At 38.7% G+C, this 14,079-nt stretch overlaps 2 protein-coding genes and 1 pseudogene across 2 annotated transcripts; 2 read left to right on the forward strand and 1 right to left on the reverse strand.

The window, feature by feature from the left end:
• The first annotated feature begins 2,512 nt into the window (after positions 1–2,512).
• Positions 2,513–3,513, forward strand: LOC116146300 (flavonol 3-sulfotransferase-like). Its single transcript, XM_031431707.1, has 2 exons — positions 2,513–2,682; positions 3,117–3,513. Exons 1-2 carry the CDS (start codon positions 2,513–2,515, stop codon positions 3,511–3,513), a joined length of 567 nt encoding a protein of 188 aa, XP_031287567.1.
• Positions 3,514–4,195: 682 nt separating this feature from the next.
• LOC116146337 lies at positions 4,196–10,739 on the forward strand (annotated as a pseudogene).
• Positions 10,740–12,430: 1,691 nt separating this feature from the next.
• On the reverse strand, positions 12,431–13,800 carry LOC116146302 (cytosolic sulfotransferase 7-like). Its single transcript, XM_031431709.1, has 2 exons — positions 13,643–13,800; positions 12,431–12,818 (listed from the first exon to the last, which is right to left on the reverse strand). Exons 1-2 carry the CDS (start codon positions 13,798–13,800, stop codon positions 12,431–12,433), a joined length of 546 nt encoding a protein of 181 aa, XP_031287569.1.
• Between the last annotated feature and the right edge of the window lie 279 nt (positions 13,801–14,079).

The following is a 14,079-nucleotide window of genomic DNA, read 5'->3' on the forward strand; positions in this document are numbered from 1 at the left end:
CCCGCACTTCTTCATGAGATCATTGTCCATGCTGCTCAACAAAGTGATGCGAGCAGTGGAATTCTTCTTCTTCCATATGTCATAAGCGGCACGGTCTCGTCTATGTTGAGCCGTGACTCCCTCTTCAGGCTCTTCCATGGTTGTAGTAAGAGCTTCAAAAACCTCTTGTCTTTCCAAAACATATTGATTTTCATGCTCCATATCTCATAATTGTCGCCGTTAAATTTTTCTCCTTTGTTAAGTTCGGCGACAATGTTCTTAGATGCAGATGCCATTTCTAAACAAAATTACATGTTGGATAATGCATGTTATTCAATGCTCGAAATACATATTATTTAATTAATTATACCAATAATATGTATATTAGATTTGGAATCAAAGTTAACAATGTCAACAATCATCATCCAAATTCCAATTTCCAATTATCATAGATATAATTAATTGCAATTCTAAAAATATATTAGACACAATTATAAAATAAAATCAACATCAATTCACATAAAATTTTAAATTTGAATAAATAAAATTAATTCCATTATGTAAATAGAATTCAACATGTAATGAAATTAAAACAAACAATTCTCAAAAAAAATTAAGTGTACAGCCACATTCCTAAAACTGGTAAGGATCTGATAATCCTTATCCTAAGGTCTTTATCTAACTTGTAATTACCCTAGGCAGGGGAACTCCCAGTTTCTTATGATGTCCTTTCGAGGGGGACTCCTATTGATGCACCAGCTGTCTTTTTCGCACCCCAATCTATGTACTCCTTGATATAGTTTTTGACCAAACGTCTATAATTTTTATTGTCATTTTTAAAGTTATGAACTTTCAGCTTGGTCCAAACCATATCAAGGAGACCACAAATTAGGGTAACCAAGAGTCTCTCTTAGAACTTGTATTTCGACTCATCTTCCTTTAATCCCCCTATCCAGACAATTTCCTGAATCTTTTCATTCACATGATGAAATGATTTACGAGTTGCACCAACTCATCCTCTGTGTCTCTTAAAATCAATGTGTAAGTTTGTAGAGTTCTAATCATGTTCATAACCCTTTCCCTTTGAGCGGGTGTTCTAGCAACCATTGCACGTCTATAACATAACATTTTTCTGTAACAAATACAAAAAAACTATTTATTTATCAAATAAAGGTTGACTATATTTGATAAACAATATATATACTTGTTTATGGTTCAATAACAAAATTAGACTCATAACAATATACCAATTATTTTTTTATTCCTTACAGCAAAGGAAAAAAAATTTAGAATACTTCATGCGCCTCCACGCGCCCCTAGAGAGTTCACGCAGCACCACGCGCCGCGGAAGCTTCCACGCGCCTCCACCGGCGGGTACTCCACACGTGACACGCGTTCACACAAATTCAGGTCGGTGTCGACCCGTTCTCCATTCAAACAGGTCGATCCTAACTCGAGTTTGACCCGTTGACCTTGTTGACTTTACAGTTTGGGTGTTGACCAGTTTGACTGACCTTTTTTGGTCTTGCGGGTCATGCGTTGACTGGGTTCGACCGACCCGTTTGACTTTACAGGTCGAGTTTGACTCTTACCAGGTTTGACTAACCTGTTTGGTCATATGGGTCGGTCCACGGGTCAACTTGACCCAATTTTTTTATTTTGGTTATGGGTTGGGCCGATAGGATATATTGGCTTTGTAAAATAGTTAACACAAAAACAAAATTAGCCCAGTGGTTAGGGTATTGGTTTTCAACCATGGAGACTTAGATTCAAATATCGCCACCCACGCCTATTTGAATTTTTTTAAAAAAAGAAGTCAAACAGGAAAAATGACATGTCATTCATCAGTTTGGATCGAAAACGACATGTCGGTTCTTGTCGTCTTCAACCTCTGTCCGGTTCTGCAACTGGGTACCCGACCGGAAATCAACTCATACGAAACCCGAAACTTCAAAGAGGCATATCTAAGTCATTTAAAACTCCATTTTTTATGATTCAAAACCATTTTCTTCATAATTTCATAAGGAATTTAATGGTCTAATTATCATTACCAAATGATAACTTTTTACATACAAAATTTGAAAAATTCAGAACTGCATTTGACAAACCAATAACAGGCTTCAAAATTAACAGTATGAATTTAAAACAATGAACCACAGCTCTGATACCAATGTTGAAATACCATAGAAAACATATATCCAACATAATCCCAAGATCATAGTCACCATTGCAATCATATTTGTATTAAATGAACTACAATGAATTAACACGCATAAATACCTCTTTTCTTATCTCTGAAGCAACAAATAAATCTGGAAGAAAATCACGAAGTATATTTCTGTTTTCCAAATTCTAGAGAGAGAGACGTATTTTTCTTTTTGAAAATTGGTGTGTGTTGTGTCTTACTAAAAGAAGAATTTTTTCTTTTATATGTAGCGGTTAGAGAGAACTGCATTTGGCAGCTTCATTCCACAAACGTCCTTGGGGTAACCCATCATGGTGTACCTTTATCCAATATTATACAGCTATTCTCATGGCTGAAGCTCTGATCACAGCTGCGAAGTGCTTTGTTCCTAAATCAAAGGAGGAAGAAGAGAATCGAAAGAATCTACAACAGTTACAGAACATAATCGCAACCCTTCCAGAAACAGAGGTTGGCGACTCAGCATCTCTGTCATATCAAGTTTTTGGTTTCAACCCATGGTTGGTCTTGAGGAATCATGTGGATGCAACAACACTTCATCTCTCGACCCACTGACTTTTACCTTATCTCCTTCCAAATCAGGTACTGCTTGGCTTAAAGCTCTCCTTTTCTCTATAATGAATCGAACTCGATTTGATTTTTCAACTCACCCCTTGCTACCACTAGTTGTCCATAGTGTGTTCCCTTCACGGATTTTGACCTTTTCAAGACCACTCCGATTGCTGATCCTGAAGTTCTTCCATCACCACGTTATTTTTGCAACTCATATACCTTTCACTTTGTTACCAGATTCCACAAAAATCATCTTGCCCGATTGTTTACATTTGTAGAAATCCTAAGATGTGCTCGTTTCTTTATGTCATTTCGTGAGAAGTGAAACCCAAGGATCTGCCTCCACTGTCGCTGAAGATGCATTTGAAATGTTTTTGTGAAGGGATTTTCCGTGTGGATCCTATTGGGATCAGTTTTTAGGATATTGGAAAGCAAGTTTAGAGTTTCCAAGCAAGATCCTTTTCTTGAAATATGAAGATTATAAAGAGGAGCCTTTACTGAATATAAAGAGAGTGGCGGAGTTTGTTGGTCGGCCATTTTCTTTAGAAGAAGAAGAAAATGGGACTGTGCAAGAAATTTTGAAACTATGTAGTTTTGAGAAAATGAAAAACTTGGAGGTGAGTAAGAATGGATTCTACCGTGTTCGCAAAACTAAAAACGATGTATTCTTTAGAGAAGGAAAGGTTGGAGATTGGGAGAATCATCTAACAAATGAAATGGCGGAACGTCTTGATGAAATAGCAAGGCAAAAGTTCCACGGTTCCGGTTTAATGTTTTAGTTTTTTACCCAAGATTAGTTATCTGTTCTATTCTGTTCTTCTTTGATGGTTAAATTAATGTAGAGTTTGTATTACTTCCATTTCCATAGGAGATGATTGTAACTTGTAAGATGCGATTGAACGATTCAGATCAATTGCAAATATTTTCTTTACATTCTATTATTAATTAATATCAACCCTAAAGTATACATAAGTTTATTGTAAAATCACCATCATATACCACCTAATTCAAATTTTATAATCAAAGTTGAGAACAGCTAACATCAAACCACAACGTTTATCTTCACTATCTGGATTTATAGGCTGAAATTTAGTGGGTTTCTTGGCCCAAAATACAAACTTATAGCCCAAATCAAATAAAAATTCATTCAAACCCACCAATAGCGTTCAAAAAAAAGTTCATCTTCACTATCTGAGGTTGACAAATCTATAAGATGCTATGTATACAGTTAAATTGATTGAGGAAACGTATGATTGTGGGAAAATAATTGCATAATACAAATAATGCAAAGAAAGATTTTAGTTGTTTGTGAATGAGCCTGCTGTGTGGTGAAATCATTGAATAGTTGTCGACTTGATAGTCATTTTTGTTGTGTATTATTGCTGATTTTGCTCTTAATAAGTTCGTGAACTAGAAAACCATCCAAACTTTAATGCGAGTAGGGGATCTGTATTAACTACCAAAGGCACGGTTGAGATGGAAGCTTGCATAATGGATGGAAAAACAAAGAGAAGTGGAGCTGTTTCTGGACTTACCACTGTTGTTAATCCTATATCTCTGGCACGACTTGTCATGGAGAAGACTCCTCATATTTATCTTGCATTTGATGGAGCAGAGGATTTTGCTAGGGAGCAAGTTAGTTACAATCTTAATCTGCCTACTCTATGTTGTTTATGTTAAGCTCATACCTGTATAGCTGAGGGCCTGTCTTTTTTGGCTCTGATTTAAATTTGAAGTTCTGTTTACATGCAAACTTGCTTGCATGGAGCTCGTGTTGGTTCCCCTACGTTTCATTGACTATTTTCATATTGTGGTGATACTGCTCTGAACTTGTCTTATTATTATTAAAAGTAAAACAGCTGTAAGCAAATTTTCTCAAGAAGCTATGCAATATAATGTTGTTTTATACCGTTAGATATTTGTTGGAAGGAAGATCTCCACAGTCTTGTTTTCCTGATTTTGAACAATATCTAAAAGAAGCATGTATACACAGTACTTCCTACATTATTTAATAGTTCTTTTCCTGATTTTGAATAATATCTAAAAGAAGCATGTTCTTTATCAGAATTTCTGTCTCAGTGGAAATGTTTTTTCTAGTTCTGTGTGAACTAGACCACTTGAAGCCTTTTCTTCTCTTTTTTTTCTTGTTTACATAAATAGTTTGTTCCTGAATTTCCATAAACTAGCTGTGTATTTTTCTCTATATTAGTTTGAGTTGAATTTTGATCATCTTTTGTTGTTCACTTTGTTAGATGCATCCCCACTAGCATTTGTTAGATGAGTTTTTGATCTTGATCAAATTGTCCCATATGGTTGTGATTTTTAAATTGTCCAGGGTGTTGAAACTGTAGATTCAAGTCATTTTATTACACCAGAAAATATTGAAAGGCTAAAGCAGGCAAAAGAAGCCAATAGAGTTCAGGTATCTCTTTTTCCTAGAACTGTAGATAAATGAGATTCAGAATTCTGATGCTTTTAACTTTTCAAAAAAAATTTTACTTATTAGTTATCTCTTTTATCTGCTTCTTGAATTTTACTACCATTAAGGTTGCCCATCTGCTTGACGTTTCTGTGGTTTTGATAGAAAGTAGAAACCTAGTATGAAAATATATTTACTTAGCATGGTTTGATAACTGAGGATAGTATCAGTGTGATGCACTGACTATATATAATTGCAACTTTTAATCATTTGACATATTGTAATGTATTTTTTGGTTATGTTTCTTTAACCAGGGTATTATTTTTGGTTGTTCATTGGCTTAACTTTAATGTCCGCGTGCCTGAAAATTGGTTTTTATGTTTGAATCACTTTGATTGGTTTTTTTATTTACATGCTTGTAACATAGTTATGATTCTACAGTTAGATTATACACGCCAATTCCGAAGGATGCCAAAATGAAACTCCCTTGCGGATGGTGATAGCCAAATTGGAACTGTTGGATGTGTAGCTGTTGATAATGAAGGAAATTTAGCTTCTACAACTTCTACGGGTGGATTTGTTAACAAAATGGGTGTAGGATTGGGGATTGTTGAAGGTTGATGCTGTGCTGGAAGTAGATTGACGAATCATGTGAAACCTGGAAGAGTTTCTACTCTGCATGGACTGCATGGGATGCTTCTCTTCTTAGTAACTTAAATATATTGTAGTTTAATGTTAATCCTTTGTTTAATGACTCACTTTTGTAATGAAGTAGTTAGCCTTTTGTGTGGCTTAGCTTAGATTAAGGAAAGTTTCGGCTGTTTGTGTGAACAGTTGTTGAAGTATGTTATATGCAGGTTTTGTCTAATGAAAATGACCAGCTTTTGCGTTTTATCTCTCTTCTTCTTTGAATAACCAGCATCACAAAAACGAACATGGTATCAGAGCTTCATCAACCAACTAACGTCTAAAAGATCACTCAAAAAAACTCATCCCAAATCACCATCAAACTTCACTCTTACGCAAGAAAAATCGAAGCTTTTCAAAACTGCAACCGTTCACGCTGGCTTCCCATCTGCGTCTCTCTCACCTCTAGTGTTCAACGGGGACCAGTATCACATTTGGGCTGTTTAGAATGAGAGCCTACCTGAGAGGACAAGGCTGTGGCAGTATGTGAAGAGGAGAAACAGCTACCCCAACTTGGTCCCCCCAACCTGAACCAAATGAGATGTATGAAGAGGAAATGTCCAAGCTCCAAGAGCTCTCTCTCATATATATTCGGCAGTAACAGACCTTGTATTTACAAGGATAATGGCGTGTGAAACTGCAAAGGAGGCTTGGGATAGACTAAGAGAGGAATTCATGGGAAGTGATACAACCCGAAACATGCAGGTTATGAATCTGCGCAGGGAGTTTGAAATGCTGAGAATGCAAGAGGTAGAGAAGGTTAAGGAGTATGTGGATGACTCATGAGTGTGTGGAACAAAATCAGATTGTTGGAGTTGAGATGATGACAAGATGATAGTTGAAAAGGTGTTAGTAAGCCTTCCGGAAAGATTTGAGTCCAAGATATCTTCTTTAGAAGATTCAAAGGACCTCTCCCAAATCAGCCTTACGGAATTGGTACTGCCCTGCAGGCCCAAGAACAAAGAAGGTTGATGAGGCAGGAGGACTCAAATGAAGGTGCTATGATGCTGCTCAAAAGGGAGTGAATACGCAGGGGAGTAATAGAAGATATGCTGGGGATAGAGAGAGAAAGAGAGAGTTGGTGGACAGTGGGGAAAACAGATGGAGGAAGAAGTTATCCACCATGTTCCCACTGTAAAAAGAAGGGACATCCGGACAGCAAGTGCTGGTTCAGGCCTGGGATTCAATGCAGGGGATGCAAACAATTCGCCACATTGAGAAGGTGTGCAGGAACAAGGCTCACAACCACCACAGCAAGCACAAATGCAGATGAACAACAGCAGTCCAATGGACAACAACTGTTTGTAGCCTCATGCTTCTCAATGCAGACCTTTGGAGAAGTTTGGCTGATAGACACGATGTACTAACCACATGCTGCGAATGTGGAGAACTTTGTCAGGCGGACAGATCATACAGCTCCAAGGTGAGGATTGGAAATGGTGACTATGTAGAACAAGAGGATGGAGATGTGGCAGTCCAAACCAAGGCAGGTACAAGGTTTCTCTAATGTTTTGTTTGTACCTGAAATTGCACAAAACTTGCTAGTGTAGGTCAAATGTTAGAGAGAAATTTTACCTTACATTTCCAAAACCATTCTTGCATTATAAAGACAGTGAGGAAAAGAGTTGTTAAGTGTAAGGATGCTTGGCAAAAGCTTTCCGTTGGACTGGAAAAAACCAGAAAACTTAGCATTAATCACCAAGGCTGAAGAGTCTGATTTAGGCATAGAAGACTAGGACATTTCCATTACCCTGGAATCAAAGAACTCAAGACAAGGGACATGGTATTAGACCTGCCCGAAATAGAAGAGAAAAGAACTGTGCACAGCCTACCAACTTGGCAAACTTAGTAGGCCACCATTCCCTTCGGATCAAGCCTGAGAGCAAGTCACAAGTTGCAATTGATCCACTCAGATGTGTGTGGCCCTATGAGGAACGAATCTCTAAATGGCAGCAGTATTTTGTACTCTTCATAATGATTTTTCAAGAATGGCTTGGGTGTATTTCTTAAGCAGAAAGTGAGTGGCTGCTGTGTTCAAACAATTCAAGTTGCTGTGGAGATGAAGCTGGAACCTTGATCAAGGCAGTGGAGGACGACAAGGGACTGAGTACACCTCAAATGAGTTCAGATGATATGCAGCCTAGCTGGAATACAGCAACAGTTCACAGCACCATACACCCCTCAACAAAATGGTGTCTCTGAGAGAAGAATCGAACCATTATGGAAATGCCAGGTGCATGATACTGGAAAAAGCCTTCCTAAGTGTTCTGGGCAGAAGCTGTTAATACAGCAGTTTTCCTGCTGAATAGGCGCCCACCAAGGCTGTCAAACATCAACACCAATTGAGGCATGGACTGGAATCAAGCCAACAGTAGGGAACCTGAAAGAGTTTGGAAGTATAGCTTATGTAGATTCCCAGCCACAAAGGTCTAAGTTAGATGATAAGGCAGAAATTGGGATATTTATAGGCTATAGCACAACTCTAAAGCCTAAGAGTTTATGTTCCTAAGTCCAAAGGATTGTAATCACAAGGGACATTAAGGTTGATGAATGTGGAGTATGGAATTGGGAGAACAAAGAGTTGTTGTGCAGGTTGAATCAAGTCAGAATGAGGAAGAGAGGTACTGATTCAAAGAGCAGATTCAGATGAGGGAAGAGCATGCTGTGAGAGGAACTAGACTTGGCTGATGTGTATGAAAGGTGCAATACGGCAGTGGTGGAGCCAAGATGCTATTTTGATGCTGCAAAATCTGAGTTGTGGAGGACTGCCATGCAGGAAGAATTGAGCATGATCAATAAAACCAAACCTGGAAACTGGTACCTAGACCTAACAGAAAATCATTTAGGTTAATGGATTTTCAAACTGAAAATCAACCCTGATGGCTCAATTTACAAGCATAAAGCAAGGCTGGTGGTGAAGGGATTTGCACAGCAACCAGGCATTGATTTTTCAGAAACATTTGCCCCGGTTGCTAGGCAAGACACAATCAGACTTTGTTGGCTCTTGCGCTCAGTTCAACTGGGAAATTTTCCAGCTGGATGTCAAGTTGCATTCTTAAATGGATGGATTACAGAGGAGTTGTATGTAGAACAACCCGAAGGCTACCAGGCTGAGGGAAAGGAGGATCTGTGTACCTACTGAGGAAGGCATTATATGGCTTGAAGCAGGCACCTAGAGCCTGGTACACGCCATAAATACCATCTATGCAGCCTAGGATACGTTAGAAGTCCTAATGAACAACTCTCTACATTAGGAAGTCTGAAAAGGGAGTGGCTGTGTATCCTTGTATGTTATGACTTGTGGTGACAGGAGTAATCCTGATGAATTGGACCAATTCAAGTTATATGCAAGCTGAATTTGAAATGACAGACTTGGATTGATGAATTACTTCCTTGGCATGGAGATAACTCAAGGCGTTGGGAGATTTTTGTTTGTCGACAAAGGTATGCAACTGAGCTACTTTCAAGGTTTGGAATGGAGAATTGCAAACCAGTAAATACCCCTCTGATTCCCACCTGAAGTTAAGCAAAACAGATGGTGCAGAGAGAGTGGATGAAGGGAAATACAGAAGCCTTGTGGGAAGTCTGCTGTATTATACAGCCACCAGACCTATCTAATGTTTACAACAGCTACCTCTCAAGGTTTATGAGCAACCCAAGTGAATTGCACTTCCAAGCTGCCAAACGTGTGTTGAGGTATGTAAAAGGAACCTGCATGCTAGGCATTTGGTTCAGGAAATCCGAAAGTCTGAACCTGATGGGGTACACTGACATGACTGGGGTGGATCTGTGGATGATGCAAGAAGCCCCTGGTTACGTGTTCTATCTGAATGAGGGTGCTATTAGTTGGCTGTCAAGGAAGCAGGAAACGTGGTCAGTCCACTGCTGAAGCTGAATATGTGTCTGCCGCAGCAGCTGTGAATCAGGCTGTGTGGCTTAGGAAAATGCTTGATCTTACAGCAAATGCAAATGGATCCTACCTTGATTTTGTGTGACAACCAGTCGGCTGTAGCATGGCAAAGAACCCTGTGCTTCACGGCAGAACAAAGCTATTAAAATCAAATATCATGCTGTTAGGGAAGCTGAACAATGTGGAGAAGTGAACTTAGTTCACCTGCCGAGGAGAAGACCAGGTTGCAGATATCATGACAAAGGCATTATGCAAATCCAAGTTTGAAGCCTTGAGGCTAAAACTTGTGTTTCCACCAAGCACCAAGGTGGTGTTGAAGGTTGATGCGGTGCTGGAAGTAGATTGACGAATGCATGTGAAACCTGGAAGAGTTTCTACTCTGCATGGACTGCATGGGAGTGCTCTCTTCTTAGTAACTAAAATATATTGTAGTTTAATGTTAACCTTTGTTTAATCCTCAACTTTTGTAATGAAGTAGTTAGCCTTTTGTGTGGCTTAGCTTAGATTAAGGAAAAGTTTCGGCTGGTTGTTGAAACAGTTGTTAAGTATGTTATATGCAGGTTTTGTCTAATGAAAATGACGTCCAGCTTTTGCGTTTTATCTCTCTTCTTCTTTGAATAACCAGCTCACAAAACGAACAGGGATACACCCATCATTGGTGCAGAAACATACGCAAACAACCTCTGTGCAATTCTGCTACTGGCAAGGTGAAGCAATAATACGAGCTACTGCTGCGAGGGATGTTGCTGTTCTTATGGAATTTATAGGTCTCTCTCTGAAGGAAGCAGCATCTCATGGTGTAGAGGAGTGCGTTCCAAGAGGCACTGTTGGGTTGATTGCTGTGTCTTCCACAGGGGAAATCACCATGCCTCTCAATACCGCAGGCATGTTTCGAGCTTGTGCTACTGAAGATGGGTATTCAGAAATTGGAATATGAAATTCTGAGGAAAATTAAGCGATCTGCTTGAGTTTTCAGTTGTTTTAGGTTCCCTATGCTTCAAAGCCATGTTGCTGCGAAAGGAATTGCTTTCAGATAACTATAATTGTTGTGAATGTTGATGTTTGATGTTTCAATAACACTTTCATACCAGTGATGTAATAAATTAATCATTCTTGTTTTGCTTGCATTAAACAGTAAAATCTTGTAATTGTCGAATTTGTACATTTGTAAGACGTAAAAAATGTTCTGCGTTTCTTTGGGAAGGAGTTATCAATAGGGGTGTTCAATGAGGCGAGCCGCTCGCAAGCTGACTCGGCTCGGCTCGAGTACGGCTCGTTAACGGCTCGCCTCGTCTGGAATCGAGCTGGCTCAACTCGATTCGTGAGAGAGCACGAGCCGAGTTTGAGCCTGCCTCAGCTCGGCTCATTAGGCTTGTGAGCTGAGCCATGCTCGAATAATTAGGGGCATTTTAGGGGTTTTATTAAGTATAGGGGATTAAACTAAAATTTTTAAAACAAAAAGTTTGCAAAATGACAAAGAACACTCCGATGTTAAAATCCCTAAAAAGGCGACTTAAATCCTTTCCCCTAAAACCAAACCAAACCAAACCAAACCAAACCATTTTAGGCAAGTTGTCGGCGTCAGATTTGGTGGAGAGTGTAGGGAAACAAGGAGAAAGAAGGAAATAAATCAAAGTTGGTGGAGAGTGCAAGGAAACAAGGAGAAAGAATGAAAGAAAGAAAGAGAAAATTGGAAAAAAGGAGAAAGAAGGAAAGAAAAAGAAAATAGGAGAAACAGGCATCATTAGAGAGAGAGAAAAGAAGAGAAAGCAAAGAGTAATAAGTAACAAAAGAGAAGAGGAAAAGAATAACTTCAGAGTTGGTGGAGACTGGAGAGAGCAAGGGAAACAGGGAGAAAGAAAGAAAGGAAAAAAAAAAAAAGAGAGAGAAAAGTGAGCCATTAGAGTCTGGAGAGAGAGAAAAGAAGAGAAAGCAAATCAAATAATAAATTAGAGGGGAAAATAAGTGAAAGAGAAAGAGTAATAAGTGAGAGAGAGAAAATCTGCAATGAATTTAAAAAAAAAAAATTGCATGTTTTTTGCTGGCCCGCGAGCCGGCTCTAACTCGGCTCGTTAAGCTGGCTCACAAGCTAGGCTCGAATTCTTTTTCTCTCTTTACGAGTTGAGTCGAGTCAGGAAATTAGAGGCTCGACTCGACTCAGACTCAGACTCGGCTTGAATTCTTCTTCCTTTTCACGAGCCGAGCTCGTTAAGCCAAAAACTCGACTCGGCTCGTTAATAACCCTAATTATCAAACACCCAAGTAGAAGAAGCATTTGATCTGTTTTGTTAAGAGGTTTTGATCATGTTTTTTTGGTAAGTACCTTACTGCCACTCGTACACGAACCTCCTAGATATAACTCCAATAGCTAAAAAATTTACCATTCGGCCACAAGTAGAGAGGTTCTCCTCATTGAGTTTTGATCATATTTACTAGTGTGTGAAAAAAGAACTTAGTTTCTCGACATCCTCTTAATCCCTCCTTTTATTATAGGAATAAACAATATTATATTGTTCATACAATGTTGCATTTGATGAAAGAAACATAATTTAGGGAAAAAAAAAAAAAACGAACTCCAATTTATGCTAGTACAATGACAAACTAGTAAATCTTAGGATACAAACTCCAATTTAAACAAGCACAATGACAAACTGGTCGATCTCGGATCAAACTAAAACATCTAGCTAGAAGCATGGAACTTTTGCTCTGTGATTTGGTCGAGACTCTCCATCATTTCAGTTGTTAAATGGTTCTTGCAATCTCTAACCTTACCTTCCCTGAAGAAGATATCGTTCTTAGAACCTTGAACACGATAGATACTAGTCTTGTTCACCTCCAAATTTTTCATGTTCTCAAAGCTACAAAGTCTAACAATTTCACGCACAGTCCTATTTTCTTCTTCTTCCAAGGAAAATGGCTGCCCCAAGAACTTTGCCAATCTCTTTATATTGAGTAAGGGCTCATTTTTCATATCTTCACATTTAAAGAAAGGACCTTGTTGGGGAACTCTAAACTTGCTTTCCAATATTCTAAAACATGATCCCAAAAGGGTCCCAACGGGGAAATCCCTTCACAGAACATGTCAAATGCATCTTCAAATGAAGCAGATGACAGATCTTTGGAACTCAACTTCTTCAGGAATTGCCAAAAGGAAACAAATACATCTTTCGAGTTTCTACATATGTAGACAATCGGACAGGAAAAGTATTTTTATTTTTATTTTTTATGGTATCTGGCAACAAAGTGAAAGGTATATCGGTAATAAGAAGACGAGGAGAGGGAAGGACTTCAGGGTTAGCAATAGTAGGCTTCCTGAAACAGTCAAGCTCCATAAAGGGAACACAATCATGGATGCTAGTTGTAAGCAAGTGATGAGCTGAAAACTCATATTTTGTCCCGTAGATTATAGAGAAAACTAGAGCTTTAAGCCAAGTAGTACCAGATTTTGATATGAAGCCAAGTAAACATCATGTTGGTTTTGCATGAAAACAAAGAAGAGAAACAGATGAAAGAAAAAGAACCGAGACTGGAAAATGATGATCTATTTTTTATTCAAAAAACAGGGACAAACTTATATAAAACACCCGCCACTGTTCCACCTAAGGGAATTACAAATTTCAAATTTAAACACAATACACCAACTAATACACGTACAAGCATAAGTAAAATTACATTTAACCAAACCTAATACACCTAAACACATCACTGAACCAATCCATAACAGTGACCCAAAATTTGCTTCTGTATGAACAGTGGGAGACCAAATGGCGGTAAAACATGCAGTTCAAATTTTTTCTGCCAACTTCTTCATTTCCAGCATGGTATCACCATTCAACACTCCTCCTTGATATCATTGTTGGAAACATCAAGTCTGGACTGAAGATGTTCAAACTTGGCTTTGGATAATGGCTTAGTCATGATGTTTGCGACCTGTTCTTCTCCCCGGCAGTGTATCAACCCAACTTCACCATCTTGTTCAGCTTCCCTTACTGCATGGAATTTTATCTTTATATGTTTGGTACATCCATGATGAACTGGGTTTTTGGCCATAGCAATTGCAGACAGATTGTCACAAAAAATCACAGTAGGCTGTCTCTAAGTTTGCTTTAGATCATTCAAAATTTTCCTAAGCCAAATGGCTTGGTTCACGGCAGCAGCAGCAGAAATGTATTCTGCTTTTGCTGTAAACCGAGCTACCGTTTCCTGCTTTTTGGATAGCCAACACAGAGCACCTGAATTCAAGAAAAACACATAGCCAAAATTACTCTTCATGTCATCAATCGATCTAGCCCAGTCATTGTCTAAACATCCCACAAGCTGGAAATTTTC

Source organism: Pistacia vera, unplaced genomic scaffold (genome assembly GCF_008641045.1).
Source record: "Pistacia vera cultivar Batoury unplaced genomic scaffold, PisVer_v2 Contig476, whole genome shotgun sequence".
Classification (NCBI taxonomy): Eukaryota; Viridiplantae; Streptophyta; class Magnoliopsida; order Sapindales; family Anacardiaceae; genus Pistacia; species Pistacia vera.

Coding starts and splice junctions, on each gene's coding strand:
- LOC116146300 (XM_031431707.1), top strand. CDS start 2,513: ATGGCTGAAGCTCTGATCACAGCTGCGAAGTGCTTTGTTCCTAAATCA. Junction 2,683..3,116: donor GTTTTTGGTTTCAACCCATG/GTTGGTCTTGAG, acceptor GTTTTTGTGAAG/GGATTTTCCGTGTGGATCCT.
- LOC116146302 (XM_031431709.1), bottom strand. CDS start 13,800: ATGGCCAAAAACCCAGTTCATCATGGATGTACCAAACATATAAAGATA. Junction 12,819..13,642: donor AAGCCATTATCCAAAGCCAA/GTTTGAACATCT, acceptor TGTTCTGTGAAG/GGATTTCCCCGTTGGGACCC.